The sequence below is a fragment of the Geotrypetes seraphini genome, chromosome 1, assembly GCF_902459505.1.
Source record: "Geotrypetes seraphini chromosome 1, aGeoSer1.1, whole genome shotgun sequence".
NCBI classification, from domain to species: domain Eukaryota; kingdom Metazoa; phylum Chordata; class Amphibia; order Gymnophiona; family Dermophiidae; genus Geotrypetes; species Geotrypetes seraphini.
In genome coordinates, this window is record NC_047084.1 from 463,615,291 (window position 1) to 463,634,053 (window position 18,763).

The 18,763-nt window shown below is 41.6% G+C and overlaps 1 protein-coding gene across 1 annotated transcript in view; it reads left to right on the forward strand.

The window, feature by feature from the left end:
- Nucleotides 1–18,763, forward strand: part of WAS (WASP actin nucleation promoting factor) — a 74,964-nt gene that overhangs the window by 19,118 nt on the left and 37,083 nt on the right. The window contains exons 5-7 of the mRNA XM_033923501.1: nt 3,543–3,584; nt 7,051–7,101; nt 16,011–16,191. Coding sequence (XP_033779392.1) covers nt 3,543–3,584; nt 7,051–7,101; nt 16,011–16,191 — 274 coding nt within the window. The remainder of the gene's footprint in view (nt 1–3,542; nt 3,585–7,050; nt 7,102–16,010; nt 16,192–18,763) is intronic.

Below are 18,763 nucleotides of genomic sequence, written 5' to 3' on the forward strand. Positions count from 1 at the left end.
AAGCTGGCTAAAAGATAGGAAAGAGAAAGATTATACTGTTTCTACACCGAGAGAGGTATATGGTACAGGGATCTGTACTGGGATCAGTGCATTTATATGGAAGAAGCAGTTCCAGTTTTGCAGCACAGAGACTTTGATGCATTAAAACAGCAGTTAGGGAACTGATCCTTACAGACCACTTCTCCCCTTCTCTCCCAGTCACGAACAAACACAGAACCAACACGTAGATCCTGCTTCTATAAATGACACCTAATTAACCTCCCCCTTTTATTAAGCTGCGGTAAAGGTTTCTACCACGGCCCGGAGTGCTAAATGCGCCAATGCTTATAGAATTCTTATGAACGTTGGAGCATTTAGCGCTCCGGGCCACATTAGAAACCTCTGCTGTGGCTTAGTAAAAGGAGGGGTTATTTATTTAAAAGACTTAATTGGTGCTGATAATTAAAAAATAGCTCCTCATAATTGACATCAATTGCACTTAATTGGATGGAAGGTGCCTGACTTGGTAGGTGCCTAGTGCAGGATGCCTACCAGAAAATAAGTGTAGTTTGGGGGCAGATTCTGCATGCTTGAGGGCTATTGAAATGATGCACCTTCAGATACAATAGGTACTTTCTTGTCTCCGGAAGACTCGCCCTTTAAAATAACAGAGCTGCTGTGGAATGTGAACCTGGACGTTCTAGATTAGTGGTTCCCAACCCTGTCCAGGAGGACCACTAGCCAGTCAGGTTTACAGAATAGCCGTAATGAATATGCATGGAGCAGATTTGCATGCCTGTCACCTCCATTATATGCAAATCTCTCTCAGGCATATTCATTAGGGTTATTCCAACATTTCGACTGGCTGATGTTCCTCCAGGACAGGGTTGGGAACCACTGCTCTAGATTAAAGTTCACTGCACTGGCCACTAGGCTGCTCCTCTGCTCTGTAGGGCCATCAGTGTGGCCATTTTTGTACAAATGCTACCAGACAGATATCCGTGTCACTGGGGTTTTTTTTGGCATTCATAATTTGAATGTTTTGATTTGGAAAATAGCTGTTCATTTTGGATGTTCTCGTGTATTTTCAAAAGGGAAACCCCCAACATTTTTCCTGTTTGAAAATGGCTGTGAGATTTATTTGGGGGTTTTTTGGAAGACCTTTTAAAAATGCCCTTCTGCGTGAAAAGAGGTTGCACTATGTTCAAAAAGGACGCATGCTTTTTAATGAGTACACATTCAAAACGGTCTACATATATACAGCAATGTTCCCTCAAGCCGTTCAGCCCCACTGCGCAGCCAGTGGGGACAGGACCAACACCTCTGCCAATACTGCTGCTGCTTTCCCGAAGCAGCAGTAGCAAACTGAAACAGAATGGCAGCAGGTACTTCCCATACATACCTTTGGCTGCCGGCCTGCCCTCTCCAACGTCACTTCTTCCAGGACAGAGCTGGCAGCCGCGGGTATGTATGGGAAGGTCCAGGGGACAGACGTTGGTGGATGTGGGGTGGGTGGGAGGTAAATACTAATGGAAATGGGGTGGAGGAAGACACTGGTGGAAGATGGGTGGGGAGAGAGAGGGAGCAGAAGCTGGTGGATGTTGTGATGGATGGGAGAAAGGGGTAGGAAGAGAGAGGGGGAGACATTAGTGGAAATGGTTTGGGGTGGGGGGAGAGAGGAAGCAGACTTTGTACAGAAGTGGGAAGACAGATTCTGGATAGAACAGGGGGGAGAGAGAGGGTGGGGGTGGGGTAGAGAGAAGAGGGAGATGATGGAGCCGGGGAAGTGAAAGGGGAGATGCTGGATAGAAGGTGAGGGGGAGAAAGGGGGCAGAGGATGTCAGATAGATGCTTGCATGGTATCATAAAAATTTGGGTTCATCCTCTGGATGTGGCTCCTTGGAGAGCTTTCCGAGCCAAGTTTAATATAGATCACAGGACACACGTTCTGGCATTGTCCCAAGATTCAATCCTTTTGAGGCAGACTTTGGGTACACCTGAGCTCCTTCTTGCAAGGGTGCCTCCTTTTCAACCTCTCTCTTGGGTTCCCAATTAGGAGGGTAGGCTGTATTTTTGCCCAAAGCTATTGCAGTGAACAAAAAGGCTACATTACTTAATTGGAGATGTGGAGGGGCATTCTCAATATGACATCCAAGTCTATTTGTGGACATTTGGCTGAAAATGTCTAAAATTCTCATCCTGAACTTAGTAATTTTTGATCCAGAAACACATCTGAGGGTTTTTTCAAAAATTGCCATTTTCCAGACTTTTTTTGTGCTTAGTACCAGTGTTGTTACAAAGTACTTAAGTACAAGTAAAAATATGTGTATTTTGTTTAATACTTAAGTAAAAGTACAGTAAAGAACATATTTTAAAAATCTACTGAAGTAAAAGTAAAAAAAAAAGTAAAGTAACCTTCCCCATGTCCCTACATGGGCCTCTTACCTTGTAAATCACCTTGATCCTGTACTGAATAAAGTGTGATTCAGAAATTCTGATTAGATTAATATAATAATTTTTGTGTAAAACGTAAAAATATCATAACTACAATGAATGCAACTACTGTTAATGTCTTTATCTCAACAATTTTATTGTTCTATAATTCAATTCACTTTGCTTTTAGTAAAACTCCATTTTGAAAATGACTGTCATTCATGTGTGCTTGCAAATCATTGAACCAGCATAGCTAAAAAGGTATCCAACAACTGCACTGGCAGAAAGTGGATTGCTCAGTCTGAGTGAAAATCAGGCCAGGCTGCAATATTACTGATGTCTTTTGACTGAGTCTGCAGATATTTATCAAGGGAATCTTTATCTAAAACATTTGACATCCATATATGAAAAATGCTTTATCGTCATTATCACCTACATTAGAAGCAGTGCAGTCTATTTCATCACTTGCATCTTCTACAGAACCTGGCAGGGAGGGAGGGGGGCTGGGTGCTGAGACTGGCAGGGGAGGGGAGGAAGTGAGTGAGTGAGGGGACTGTATACAGAGTCTGGCAGAGCAGTGAGGGAGGGGGAACAGGGTGCAGAGCCGAGCAGGGCAGGGCAATGCACTGCACTTGAATATTAACACCCATCCACCCCAGTTTATATTTGAGTCAACCTTTTTTCCTCCTTTTGGGGGGAAAAAGGTTACCTTGATTTATATTCGGGTCAGTTTATATTCGAGTATATTAAGTAGTCTCCCTTGTTTGAAGGCAGTTATTTTTTGAGCTTTGACTCATTATTTAACAGGTATCTTGCCTACAATATTTATTACCATTTTGGTCTACTTTATTTCCAAAATATCTTTGCCAGTTTTAACTGCCAATTTTTTATATTTTATTATAGATATATTTTATTTGTACTTGTCTTTATCTATTATGATGTTTTGATTAATCTTATGATTGGTTGTGTGTGCATTGATTTTGATTTCATTATGATAAGCTACATATGTGCTTTTGTTGACTGTATCTATTAAATTGCTATATATTGACTTGGATGTTTGGAATTGGAAAGGAAGCTGATAAATCACTAAATTAAACAAAAAGCCTGATCTCTGACATTACTCTTCACAGATAAACGCCAAATGCCACCTCCTCTTCCTCCCACAGTAGATGGTGAGTATCAAAGTTGCTGCACTATTTTGGGGTTCGGAGAAAACTCAGTAAATACTATAGGAAATAGTTCAGGACTACATGCTGTGAAGGAGTTCACAGCCTCTGGAGTCCTAGCCTCTCCTAGCAGGAGATGATGTATGTGTAATCCCAGCCTTCCCCATCAGGAGGTGCTATAGACCAGTGTTTCTTCACTCGATTCTGGAGTACCCCCTTGTCAGTCAGGTTTTCAGGAGATCCACAACAAATATGCATGAAGGAAATTTGCATATATTGGATGCGGTGTATGCAAATCAAGTTTATGCATATTCATTGTGGATATCCTGAAACCTGACTGGCAGAACCAGAACCGAGTTGAGAAACACTGCTGTAAGAGTGGCAGAGTTGTGAGCGGCTGTGGCAGAGTTGTGAGCATTTCTTGAGTATTTGTTGTAAAGGTGTGAAGTTAAGAGAAAATGGGAATTTAAAATATCACAATTCCAGGTTGGAAGCCTTTGCAAGCATAAGCTAGACTCTGTTCAATGTTCTAAACAGGGTTTTATTCCAAAGAGTGTTATAGCCAGAAGGCACTTTTTGGGCAGCAAGTTAATGGACTGGGTGGGCATAATGCTTTTCCTCTACACCTCCCCCTTCCCCCGCTGCTTCTCCCACCCAACTTAAAATGGAATACCTTAGCTGGTAGGGGATTCCCAAGGCCCCACCAGCTGACAATATCCTAGGCCCACCAAACTCCCAGGCTGTAAGAACCTCAGGACAGAGGCAGGAAGGGAACAGAAGTTGAATGGGGCTTGGGGTGGGTAGGTGAGGGGAAAGAGAAGGAAAGCAGAACAAGAATTGGAAACTTGGGACTTGGTGCCTGAGTACAGGGCAGAGAATTAAGGATGGGAAAGACGGTTTAATATGCATAATAGCGCGCGCTAAACCCCCGGACGCGCTAGCCGCTACCGCCTCCTCTTGAGCAGGCGGTAGTTTTTGGCCAGCGCGGGGGTTAGCGCGTGATGAAAAGTCACGCGCGTTAACCCCGCTAGCGCGGCTTTGTAAAAGGAGCCCTAAGTGGGAATTTGAAAGAGATAATGAAGGGTATGTGTTGGAAAATGGTGATAATGGTGGTGGTAAAAAAAACAAAACAAAACCCCAAAAGCAAACCTTTTTCTAGTACTTTAACATGTGTGTCTGTCAGAGCATCCTTAGACAAATTTACTATAGGCTCATTTATGCATGAACAGACCTTGTGGAAGCTCCCCTCACTATTCCTCTCTCCCCCTTTCTTTCCCTATTGCTCCTCTTTTTTCATTTTGTTTCTCATCCCTTTCTAGAACTTTTCCATTCCAAAAAAATTTTTTTTTTTGTATTCGCTCTTCTTGAGTAGTGAAAATAGAGAGGGCAGTAGAGGCATCATATCCATCATCATAATCACTTTTTTTTTCTGTTTCTCTCTATACTCTGATGAACATTAATATCATGTGATTTGTGCTAAAATCCCTACTCCTAATGATTCTTATATATTATATAAAAGCTATCTTATAATGTAATTCATCACAAAATTTTCATATTTATTTTTTTTTCAGGATCCTTAGAGGTCCCTGTACTAAACCCATGGCAAAAGTGGCCTCAGCATGCCACTTATGCATGTTTTTCCCGTACGCTAAGGTCACTTATGCCGCAGCTGGAAAATGGCTGATATTTCCATTTTCCCCAATTAATGGCCATGTACTGTATTAATTTTAATGTTTGTTTGACCAGGTGGTCCAAAACAATATAAACTAGAAAAAACCCACCGTGGAATTATATACTGCTGAGATTTCTTTGCATTATATTATCACAATCATTTATTTAGAGAATCTAAGTAGTAGTATTACAATTGTAATTGTAACTCTAAGGGGGTGAAAAAAGCCTCAGAACGCAGAGCAATTAACCCAACTGGGTTTCAAGTTCAACTAAACTAAACCTTAAGCTTATATCCTTAAGTTTATAACCTTAGCTTATATCCTTAGCTTATAACCTTAAGCACCTTCTTTATAAGGATAGAGCTCGATAAATTCACTCGCTCCCAAACACGTCATAGGTTTCCATGTATTTATTTTGCCATTGGCATGAGGCCATTAAACAAAATTATCATGGTAGCCCTTACGACACCTATTGTATAGGTGGCAAGGGTCCACAAGCTAATGCCACGCTAATCAATTAGCATGTGGCAATGCCTTTCATTCTGATTAGCACTGTCATGGCCACTCTCCACCTCTGAACATTGTCCCTTAGAGAAAATTAGGAGAAATTATTTTAGCGTGATTGGCTGCCTGTTCATTTCAGAATTTGTTACGAGGTGATAATGTTGGTATTTAAAACCATCATAAATAATATTCTACACCTACATCAGCCATCCCAATCACTGTGGTCAGCAACAGTTGCTGTAATGGATGTGACCTCTTTTAAAGTGATATATGTTTTATGTTTTATTAACATTGGATATACTGCTTAAGCATATTACAGATCTAAGCGGGTTACAATAAAATACAGGTACTTAGAACTTCCCTATCTGTCCCGAAGGCTCACAATCTAGCTAAAGTACCTAAGTAAACAATTGTTAAAATAGAAAAGATATAACAAAATTCAAAGAATTGTGAGGGAAAGGTACAATTCAAATAATAAAAAAAGAAAATTAAAAGATAAAAGAAATAAAAAGAATAAAATTAAAAATATACAAATAAGTTTACGAGATTGGAGATTGAGCAAAATAAATTCCAATCTGGTGCTAAGTCCAATCATGAATCCGGTCCAATAGAGCTCCACATCAGTAAGGAAGGATCGACACAGAGAAGTGATGGTTATTGATTATCTATATTTTATATAGCTGGTCCAATTCTCTGGAATCCATTGCCACAGATATATGAGTACTGTGAGATATGAAAGAATTTAAGACCAAATTGAAAACTGTTTTGTTAGAGCTTTTCGAACAACCTGAATAAGTATCAATGATGCAATAAATAACGGTAACGGTTTTGATTCAGTTATAAGTGGCTTCTTAGGTCACTATAGTATGTTGTGTTTAGTTTGTTATTTTATTTTTATACTGTGAATTGGAATATGTTTGTCAACTTATAATCCACCTAGAATAGCAAAGATAGGCCCCCTTTTATCAAGCTGCGTAAGGGTTTGTTTTTTGTTTTTTTTTTAAATCTACGAGTGTTAGAGCTTTTACCGCAGAGACTCGTGATTAAAAAAAACCTAATACAGTTTGCTAAAAGGAGGCCATAGTGTGGAATATAAATTTTGTAAATAAATAAAATTTACCACGAGACAGCAGCATATGCCCTGCAGTAAGCCTGTTTAACCCTTTAATTGACGGATGGTGAAACAGCTACGCCACTGGTGGTATATCAAGTTTACTAAACGATAAACACATTTTTATAATGGTAGAAAGCAATACAAACAGTATGAAAATATTTTTCCATTTGCTTTTTTCCCTTAGAGAAAAGAAACACATTACCTCTTCCTCCACCTCCAGGAGGAGACAGAAATGGTAAGACCAGACTTAAGTTTAGCTAATATAGCTAAATCCCGACCTGCAACATCCCCTGCTGTTGTAGTTAACAGATCACAGTTTATTCCAGTCTTGATATATTGCCCCACTACCAGGTCATCTGGCACTTTGTACAATCATATAATAAAACATTTCAAAGAAAAGGACTCCATTGATCAACAGGACAGCACACAGGATACATCACCAATCATACAGATAGGGAAATGAAGTACAAATATATTAGAATTAAAAAATATACACTTAGCTCTGGTACTGAGATCCCCTCCCGCTCTGGCTATTACTATTCTGACAGCTTCAGTTAGGGCTGGCCCTACCATCCCATGACTATGGGGCCCTTTTACCAAACAGAGGTAGAAAGTAGCTTTAGCGCCCCCTTACACGGGTCATGCCCACAATGCTAAGGCCGTTTTTACCGCTGGGATAAAATGGCCAATTTTCCACATTTTCCTGTTAATGGCCACACGTTACTTTTCCCATTAGCGTGTGGCAATTAGTGCATGAGCCCCCTACTGGCACCTATTTTGTAAGTGGTAGGGACTCGTGCGCTATACCTGCGCTAATCAATTAGCACACAGCAAAGCCCACATGCTAATCGACTAGTGCAGAACACACCCGTTCTCCACACCCACACCCATACCAGCACTAGAAAAGTACATTAAACATTTTAGCTCATTGGATAAGTCTCTCTTATCGGTATCCTTCTTCTCTACGGCCAGCTCCAGACTCCGTCCCTTCTACTTTGCTACACCGTATGCCTGGAACAAACTGCTTGACTCGGTACATCAAGCTCCGTCTCTGACGGTCTGCAAATCCAGACTCAAAGGCCACTTCTTTGAAGCTGCTTTCAATTCCAAACTCCAACCCGGTTCATAGACAACGGCGCGAAAGACAAAAGCGCGCGCTGACAATTGAGCGCAGCGCGCGCCGCAACACCGCTGTAAATTACAGTTTTTAGGGGCTCCGACGGGGGATTTTGTTGGGGAACCCCCCCAGTTTACTTAATAGACATCGCGCCGGCGTTATGGGGGGTTTAGGGGGTTGTAACCCTCCACATTTTACTGTAAACTGAACTTTTTCCCTAAAACAGGGAAAAAGTGAAGTTTTCAGTAAAATGTGGGGGGTTACAACCCCCCACACCCCCCACAATGCCCCCACAACGCGGCGCGATGTCTATTAAGTAAAATGGGGGGGTTCCCCCCACGCCCCCCCCGTCGGAGCGCTAAAAACAGTAATTTAGAGTGGCACGGTGGCGCGCGCTGTGCTCAATTGTCTGGGCGTGCCTTTGTCGCGGCGCGCTTTTGACCTGACACCCTCCAACCCACCTGCTAAGCACCAATATCTGTCTTATCATTCCCTCTGTACGGTAATTCCCCCACCTGAGAACAGTGTATTGATGCACCTTCTTGTCCAGTTTGTCTGTCTTGACTAGATTATAAACTCTTGGGATTGTCTCTTCTATGTAGCAGTAGTAGCTTGTGGTTAGCATACGCACATCCCAAAATTATTGTGGAATGCCTCAGCATGCCCTGCAGTAAGCCATTTTTTGTTGCGGTAAGCACACATTACTGCTTACCACAGTTTTGTAAAAGGTCCCTTGTGTTTTTCTTAGATAGTCCCCTTTTCATCCCCTAATGACTTATGCAAATGAGGCCCCCATAAAGAAACAGAGAAAACGAAGACAGATAAAGATCATATGGCCTATCCAATTGGTCCATCCTTACTATTTACTATCTCTTCGTCTCTCTTTGAGATCTTGTGTACAAGACCCAAGTTTTCTTGAATTCACATACCATCATCATATCTATTACCTTCACTAGGAGCCCATTCCATGAATTCACCATCCTTTTCTTTATTCTAAGCTCCCTCAGTCCAGAGCTTCCTTTCTACTGAGAGATACACCTCCTGTGCATTTATGCCACAGAGGTGTTTAAATGTCTCTATCATATCTCCCTTCTCCTGCCTTCCTTCCAAAATATGCATATTGAAATCTTAAATCTATCTCCATATTTTTTATGATGAAGACTGTTAATCATTTTAGTAGCCTGGGCTTGTTAAGGTGCCATTCTATAGAAAAATTATTATTTCTTTAATTTAGTTAAAAATAAATGAAAACATTGGGATTTTAGGACTAATGAATGACAACTAAGCCAGTATAACCGTCAGATTTAAATTTGTATCTACGGTTTGGTTTCCTGAAGTCCTTTCCCCTATTGAAGTATCCACTGGTTGATTATCATATCTATTGGCTAGTTTCCTTCATGCTTTTTCATGTTATGATTTAAATTACCCTGATATTGACTGGATAAATGTTACACCACAGAGTGCTAGGGAGGTAAAATTCCTAGATATAATCAATGACTGCTTCTTGGAACATCTGGTCAAGGAATCAACAAGAAGGGGAATTATTTTAGACTTGGTCCTTAGTGAAATGCAGAGCATAGTATGAGAGGTAACTGTGTTGGGTCCATTAGGAAACAGTGATCATTACATGATCAAATTTGAGCTGATATCTGGAGTGACATCGCTAAAGAAATAAAACATAGCAGCATTTAGTTTTTGAAAGGGCTCGTACAATAAAATGAGGAAAATGGTTAAAAAGATCAGTGGCAAAGGTTAGGACTGTAAACCAGGCATGAACGTTATTTAATAATACCATCGTGGAAGCCCAGACCAGATGTATTCCATGAATTAACAAGGGTGGAAAGAAGAGAAAACGAGAGACGGTGTGCTTAGAAGGTAAAGTGAAAGAGGCTAGCTATTAGAGCCATAAATACATCCTTTAAAGAATGGAAAAAGGATCCAAATGAAGAAAATAGGAAGAGATATAAGTACTATGATTTCTAAACCAACACATGTTGCTGGTCATACAATTGATATAATCTTGACCTCAAACTCCCTAAAGTCAAACTTCTCAGTATCAAATATCCACTCTGTACCTTGGTCAGATCACAAACTAATAACAATAAAATTTTTTCAATTACAAAAATTAGTCTCAGGCTCACCCAAGCTAATATCTTTTCGAGACTACACTAATCTAGACATTTCGTCAGTCGCTTCAGCTATCAAGTTGAACATCAACAACTTTGACAATCTGTCACTTGAAGACCAATTATCCAAGTGGGATAAGTTCTGTTAAATAAACAGATTTGTTAAATAAATTAGCTCCTACCACAACAAAGTTAATCTCGATTAAGAAAACAAAAAATCCCTTGGTATACAGCTGAACTAACATTAATTAAAAATCAATTACGTGCTCTTGAAAGAAAATGGCATCGGACTAAAACACCTTCAAATTTAGCAAAATATCAGGAACAAGCAAACCACTATAAGATTAGAATAAATGCTGCAAAGAGGCAAAAACTTAGTAACAACTTTTTAAAGTACATCAGAAGCAGAAAACCTGTGAAGGAATCCGTGGGACCATTGAATCATCAAGTAACAAAAGGGGCACTTATGGAGGATAAAGCCATAGTGGATACTGAATGAATTCTTTGCTTCATTCTTTTCAGAAGAAGATGTATGAGATCTACTTAAACCAGAAATGGTTTTCAAGAGTGATGATGTAGAAGAACTCAAAGAAATCTCAGTGAACCTGGAAGACATGCTAAGCCAAATTGACAATTTAAAGAGTGATAAATCACTTGTACTGGATTATATACATCCCATGGTACTGAAAGAACTCAAACATGAAATTGCTGATTTGCTGTTAGTGATCTGTAACCTGTCACTAATATCATATGTAGTGCCTAAAATTGGAGGGTAGCCAATGTTACACCAATTTTCAAAAAGGGTTTCAGGGTAGATCTGGGAAATTACAGACCAGTAAGCTTGACTTCAGTGCCAAAATAGTGGAAACAATTATAAAAACTTAAAATTGTGAAACACTTAGACAAACATGATTTAATGGAACAGAGTCAACATGGGTTCAGCCAAGGGAGGTGTTGCCTCACCAATTTGCTTGACTTCTTTGAAGGTGTGAATAAACATGTGGATAAAGGTGAGCCAGTTGATGTAGTGTATCCTTAGCAAGCCCAAATTGTGTGAGGACTTGATGTGGGTTTACACTGAGGGTAGGCTAAAAATATGCTCTGTGATGGGGCCAGGGGTAAGCCTAGAGCTGGCAACCCGGCTCCCGCCCCAGGCGCAACTATTAGCGATCTTTGGAGGACCACTCTGGAATAAGCACAGCAGAGAAAAAGAAAAGGAAAAAAAAACCTTCCACCAATACTTGCCAGTTCCAAGTTTTATTATCCAGTTCAAGTGCACTGGTTCTAATACAGCCACACCAGCTGATGCTTGGAAAATATTTATCAGAAACAAAAGTTCTCTTTTACAGCAAGTCCTTGCTTCAATCAAGAAAAACCCCCCCACCAAAACATTTCCTTTTAAACAGGATTTCTTTCTCATAATTCTGTTGCCATGCTTTGCACAGTTCTGGGTAGCATTATGGTTTCAAGAACTTATACACAAGAGTTTAGCTCCACTCTTTTTAGGCTTGGCACAATTATTGTATTGAGCCCACTGTTTCTTCAGGAAGTTCTCCCCACCTGACTGCCTGAAGTATGAATATCCCACTGACCCTTCTTATTTCTGGGCAGTGGACTGGGAACCATCCATCCTTGTTTTAATGGTCTAAAACAGTGTTCTTCAACTACTGGTCCGTGGACTGGTGCCGGTCTGCATAAAATTTCTGCCAGTCCACAGGGCTGGTACCTCCATTGGGCCCAAGAGATTGTTCTGTAGCCGCCGGTCCTCAGTACGATCAATGCAGCGTCTTCGGGCTGGCTCCCTGAGTGCTGCAGTGCACTAAGCCATGAGAAAAGGCTCCTACCCATGGCCTGCGCCTAACCCAGAAGCCTTCTCTATGACATCGTAACGTCAGAGGGAAGGCTTTCAGATGAGGTGCGGGACGTGCGCGAGAAGCCGCCTCCCACAGCTTTGTGCAATGCATCACTCAGGGAGTCGGCCCGAAGACCCTGCATTGATTGCACCGTGGACCGGCCTGAAGCTAACACGGGGGGCAGGCCAAAAGACAAGGCACATGGAGAGAGAGAGACAACTATGGTAGGGGAAATGCTTTTATTTTTTTTATTTAGTGATTTTACATCTGCCCTAATTGTCTGTCCTAACTGTCTGTTCAGGAAGAAATGCATTTGTTTGTTTTTCTCTGGGGGGTTGTACTGCTTGCAGAGTCTTACATCTTAGGGTTTGTTTGTGAATATTAGTACTTTTAGATTTTGGTCTTGCATTTTCATGGGGTTATCTGTTTTCTGGTAGGAATGAATGTTGAAAAGCATAGTGTGCTTTGTGTATTTTAATTTTGTGGTTAACCATTATTTGTTGTTAATACGATTATATTGTATGTGTGTATATATGAAAAAAGGATGGAAAAAATGGTGTTATAATTAGTACTATTATGGGGGCTGGGTCTGGGGTGGAAATTGGGTGTAGATGGGCACAACTTAGCCCAGTGTTCTTCAACCGCAAACCAGTGCCAGTCCACAAAATAATTATTTTATTTCTGCCGGTCCATAGGTGTCAAAAGGTTGAAGAACACTGCTCTAGCCAGTAGTGCTGCCCAATTCAGGAAAAAAAATTTGATTCGATTCGATTCAATTCAATTCAGCCTATTGAATCAATTTTTTGATTCGATTTGATTTTCCTGCCCAATTGGGTGGTTTTTTCCAAACATCCTGCTGGGTTTATTTTATAGCCTCTTCACCCCCTTTGCCCTCTCCTATCCACACTGGTGCTGTGGTGTAAACAAAATAAACAAACAAAAAAATACTTTTCTTCCCTCTATTAAATCCTAGTTCACGTTTGCGGTCCAACACCAGCTCTGGAAGGATACACATTTCAAATGTGACATATTGTAATCACAAAACAGAAAATAAAATTATTTTTCCTACCTTTTGTTGTCTGGTCATTTTTCAAATCTTGTTGGTTCCATGTCGGTCTAACCATCCATCTTCCATCTCTGTCCTCCCCTTCTGTTTCCCTTTCCTCCCACGGATGTCTGGCATCTTTCCTTTTTTTCATTTCCATCCCCCCGCAGCTGTAGCAATGGACCCCCACCATCCACAGATCCACCATCTCTCCTTTTCTCATATACCCTTTCATCCAGCATCTCTCTTCTGTGTCACTATTGTCCTCTCTAGCTTCTTCTTTCTCTCTTCCTTACCTCCTGTATCCCCTTCCCCAGGTACAGGCTTTCTCCTACTATCTCTCCTGCCATCCTGCATCCTGCCCAGTATCTGTCCCTCTTGTACCCTTCCCCTTGTGGTCTTTCATTTCTCTCTCCCTCTCCCTCTCTCCATTAGTCCAGCACCTCTCCTCTGCTTTCCTCCCCCTCTTTTTGGTTTGGTCTCTCTCTTCTCTTCACTTCACCCCAGGTCTGGCATCTCCCCTCTCCTCTCTTACTCCTTCCTCCTCCTCCCTCTGCACAGGCCTACCTCCCCACCGCCAAAGGAACTCTTCCTCCTACTCCCCCCTCTGCACAGGTCTGCCTCCCTGCCCTGAAGGCCTGCTTCCCCCCGCCATGAACGAACGCCTGCTCCCCCCGCAAGCCTACACCTTCCCCACTCTTACCTTCTTAACGCTAATAGGGCAGCTTGCAGGCTTGCTTGTGTTATAGTGATCCCTGCAGCTGCCTGTGGTCCTCAGCGGCACGTTCTCTCTGTCGTGATCCTGCCCCTGACGTCAAAGCAGGGGCAGGACGTAGCAGGAAGAACGTGCCGCTGAGGACCACGGGTAACAAAATGAGAACAAAAACTAAACATCTTGTTGACGTGTTCTAAAATATCTTTTTTTGTGCTAAAGTCAAATGTTAGCTCACACGAAAAGGACTTATCTTTTTCTACCTATATCTATATAGATAGAATTCAGCAATAATCTGACCCTTGCAAACATTTGAAGAATAATAATAGCTTAAACGTGTAGAAAAGTTCTTGGTTACTTGGGGCAAGAACCACTCAATTGTTGAAAAGAGTACTTGGTTTAGCAGCTGCGAGGCGGGCACTGGCTCCTTCTCAATCTTCGTCGTCGTCGCCTTGGCCCGGGGCCACCAGCAGCTTGGCACCACAGGTGGGCGGGCCTGGGGGCGCGTGCTGCTCGGCCTGCTGCTTCTCACTCTGCTTGTCCTGGATCTTGCGCATATCCTCGGCATACTTACAAAACATGTGGCCGAACTTGGCCCAGACATTGTGTGGCACCGTGATGGAGTTGCGATAGGTGGGCTTCACCTCGCTCACGCACAGGAACACGCCGTACTTGTTGGCGCCCACGTCGAAAAAGCGCTTGTTGTCCACTGTGAGTGAGGTGCCCTCGGGCAGCTTGGCCGGCTCCTCTTCCACGCCGTAGTCGTCGATGAGCTTGGCTAGCGCGTCGCAGAACTCGATGGTCTGGCCCAGCGCCTTGCCCAGCCCAGGCCCGCAGTTCAGCGTCTGGCAGATGTGCAGGAAGCGGCTGTGCTGGTTCTCCTTCAAGTCCAGGTAGGACTTGTGGTTCTCGCGCACCAGTAACTCCTCCTGCGCTGCTTCCTGCCCTATTAGCGTTTATAAGGTAAGAGCAGGCAAGCTGGGGGAGGCCTTTCTGACCGCCCTTTCCCCCTCAAGCAGCAGCAGCAGCAGCAGCGGACGGCCATCAAGAGGTAGCGCTGCAGCTCCTACTTTAGGAAGGCATGGGGGAAGGGTCGGCCATTGAATCGGGAGGCCGATTTTTTAAAAAATTGAATCGATTCGAATCGATTCACCTGATTCGAATTGGTGAATCAATTCAAATCGTGAATTGGGCAGCACTACTAGCCAGTTCTGCCTGTCAGCTCCACCCCTTTCCTTAACCCTTGCTGTGTCAGATTGCCTGACCAGAGGTTTTACTAGAGAATTAACAGATGGTTTATAAAAGGGATTATAGTGGCTTGGAACAGGTATTCTGTTCTTCTGTGCTATCCCTTCTCTGTTCTGCCCTGCCTGTCTGATCTTAGCACTGGTAACAGAGTTGATGAGCAGCTTCCTTGGCTTAGGAATAAACACATTTTCTTTAGTGGCAGGGTTTAAAGCAGATTTTGAACCTGTGACTGGAGCTTCCCTGTCACAGCAAGCACTCACATTCTACAAGAGAAATACAGATGAATATCAAATATTTTCCCATCAGCTTTTACATCTCTTCCAAATCATACTTAAGCATGAGCTAACGGTTCCTTCAAACCTGGGGTTTCAAAGAATGAATGAGGGGGCAAATGCATTTGTTTCTCTAACCTTAAAAACCACCTGAATTGAGGATTGGAATGAGCTTAATTGACTCCTCTCGTATAAGTAGTTTTACAAAATCTGTCCCCTACACATGTAAGTCCTGTCCCTCACAAGTGCTCATCATTTTCTGTACATGTTGTTTTGTAAATGGCTGTTCCTGCTGTATGTGCCAGCAAAAATACACATGCCCTCTTGCACTTCCTTATGTATATTTTACAAAAGACTCTGTTAAACAAGCCTTTTGTAAAATATCCAGAAAATTTTGAACATCTTGACTTGGGCACCCCTTTTCTAACCTATATATGCTATGCAAATGGGGCTTCATGCCAACAAATGGATAGATGAACATGGAGAGGAAGAAATGGTGGATGCTGCAGATGGGCAGACTGGATGGGCCATTTGGCTTTTATCTGCCATCATGTTTCATGTTTCATACAAATCCCGTTTGTATAATTCTTTCCAAAATTCTCTATACTGGAAAGCATAAAAATTAATGTTGTGGTGCATCTCCCTTCATAGGGAGATATGCTTGTTAAAATGTAACCCTACTTAATCACATTATCAGAGCTTACTTGATAGCATCCTGTATTCCATATTAATGTTTCTTAAATCTAATCTTTGCTTTCTCTCCCTCCTCAGGCCCTTCAAGCCCACAGACCGTATCACCTTCCATTATGACAGTGGACATCAGCAATCCTGATATAACGGCCATACGCTACCGGGGCCTGACCACCCCTGCCCCTGCTGAGAAAGGGAAGAAAAGCAAGAAGGGGAAGAAGAAGTTCTCCAAGGCAGACATTGGTGCCCCATGTGGATTCCAGTGAGCACATGACCAGTTACTAGACACCTTGCTTGGAAACACGGCTAAGCCACATTTCATGAAAGGAGATTGCATGAACTTTACAGTACACAAGTATTACTCAGAAGCTCTGACAATACTCCACTTGCATATTGCATGCTTTCAAAGTGTAACTGAAGGGTTCTTGAGGGTTTCCCATTCCCTCAGGCATACAATAGGACAGCTTCTACCTCCTGTATACTCCTGGATTACTCCTTGACCTATACCAGATTGGATAGCACATTCTACAGACTTCTGGTTTAAAGTTTTAGGCTTGCAGGGCGCTCCCTTTGTGTATATGGTCAGAAGTCAAGGAGGCTCAAAGGCTTAAGAAAGCTCTGAAAAAGTGAAACAGGGTTGTAAACTAGGGGAGAGGAAGTCCTCCTAAACCAGGCTTGTCCAAGTTCAGTCTTCAGGGGCTGTAAACAGACCAGGTTTTCAGGACATCCCTAATGAATATGCATGAGAAAGAACTGCACAATGGATATAAGAAAATAAGCATTGTCATATTGGGACAGACTGAAGTTCCATCAAGCTCAATATCCTGTTTCTAACAGTGGCCAATCCAGATCACAAGTACCTGGCAAGATCCCAAAAATGTAAAGCAGATTTCATGTTGCTTAACCTAGAAATAAACAGTGGATTTTCCCCAAGTCCATCTTAATAATGGCTTATGGACTTTTCTTTTAGGAAACTATGCAAACCTTTTTTTTTTTTTTTAACCCTGCTAAGCTAACTGCTTTTATCACATACTCTGGCAATGAATTCCAGAATTTAATTACATGTTGAATAAATATTTTTTCCAGTTTGTTTTAAATTTACTACTTAGTAGCTTCATTGTATGCCCCATGCTCCCTAGTCCTAATATAGGAGTGAACATGCGATTCATGTCTACTCATTCCACTCCACTCAGTATTTTATAGACCTCTATCATGTCTTCCCTCAGCCATCTCTTCTTCAAGCTGAAGAGCCCTAACCACTTTAGCCTTTCCTCAAAGGGAAGTCATCCTATCCCTTTTATCATTTTCATTGCCCTTCTCTTTATCTTTTCTAATTTTGCCAAATCTTTTTTGAGATGTGGTGATCAGAACTGCACACAGTATTCAAGGTGTGATCGCAGCATGGAGTGATACAAAAGCATTATAACACTCTCATTTTTGTTTTCCATTCCTAATAATTCCTAACATTCTATTTGCTTTCTTAGCCACCATTGCTAAGGATTTCAACACGACACCTAGATCCTTTTACTAATGTGGAACCTCTTTCTCATATGCATCCCTTTGCACTTGCTCATATTAAACATCATCTGCCATTTGGCTGCCTGGTCTCCCAGACTTTTGCAATTGTTTACAATCCCCTTGTGATTTGACAGCCTTGAATAAATTTGAGTCATTTGCAAATGTAGTTACCTCACTAGTGACTCTCTTCTCTAGAACATTTATAAATATGTTTAAAAAAGCAGCAGTCCCAGCATAGACCCCCTGGGTCTAATCTTCTCCTCTGAGAATATTGATCATTTAACCCTACTATCTATTTTCTATGCTTCAACCAGTACTAAATCCACAGAAGGACATTACCTACTATCCTATGACTCTAATTTCCTCAGGAGTCACTCATGAAGTACTTTGTCAAATGCCTTTAAAAATCCAGGTACACAATATTGACCAACTCACCTTTATCCACTTGTTTATTTACCCCTTCAAAGAAATGTAGTAGATTGGTGAGGCAAGATTTCCTTGGACTAAATCCATGTTGGCTTTGTCTCATTAATCCATGTTTATGTATATGCTCTGTAATTTTGTTCTTTATAATAGTCTCTACCATTTTGCCTGGCACTGACATCAGGCTCACGGGTCTATTATTTCCCAGATCACCTATGGAAACCTTTTTAAAAACTGATATTATATAGGCCATCCTCCAATCTTCCAGTACCCTACTGGATTTTAAAGATAAATTACATTTACTACCAATAGCTGTGCAAGTTCATTTTTCAATTCTGTCAATACTCTGGGATGTATGCCGTCAGGTTCAAGCAATTCGATGCTCTTCAATTTATCAAATTGCTCTATTACATCTACTAGGCTTAGAGATTTTATTCGGTTTCTCTGACTCATCGGCATTGAACGAATACTATTTCTGGCTCTGGTATCTCCCCCACATCTTTCTCAGTGAAGACTGAAGCAAAGAATTCATTTAATCTTCCATTGTGGCTTTCCAAGTTTCCAAGTTTATTAGTTTTTAATATCCCGACCATCAAACAAATGTCTGGCCGGTTAACAATAAAATATAAAAGGGAGATTAAAAATAGTAGAAAGTGTATAAAGATATCTAAGTTGAACATGAATGACAAAGACTAGACAAACTAGAAAGTGAGGGTAATAGGGGAGGAGGGGGAAAAGTTACATTATTTAGATGAGAAGGAGAAAGTGGGGTGAGGATAGAACGTAGGGGTAAGGGCCCGTTGCACTAGCAAATAGTTGCTTGAAGGAGGAAGGACAAGATAAAGAATAAAGAAAGGAAGAAAGGGAAAGAAAAAAAAAGAGAAAAAGAAAGA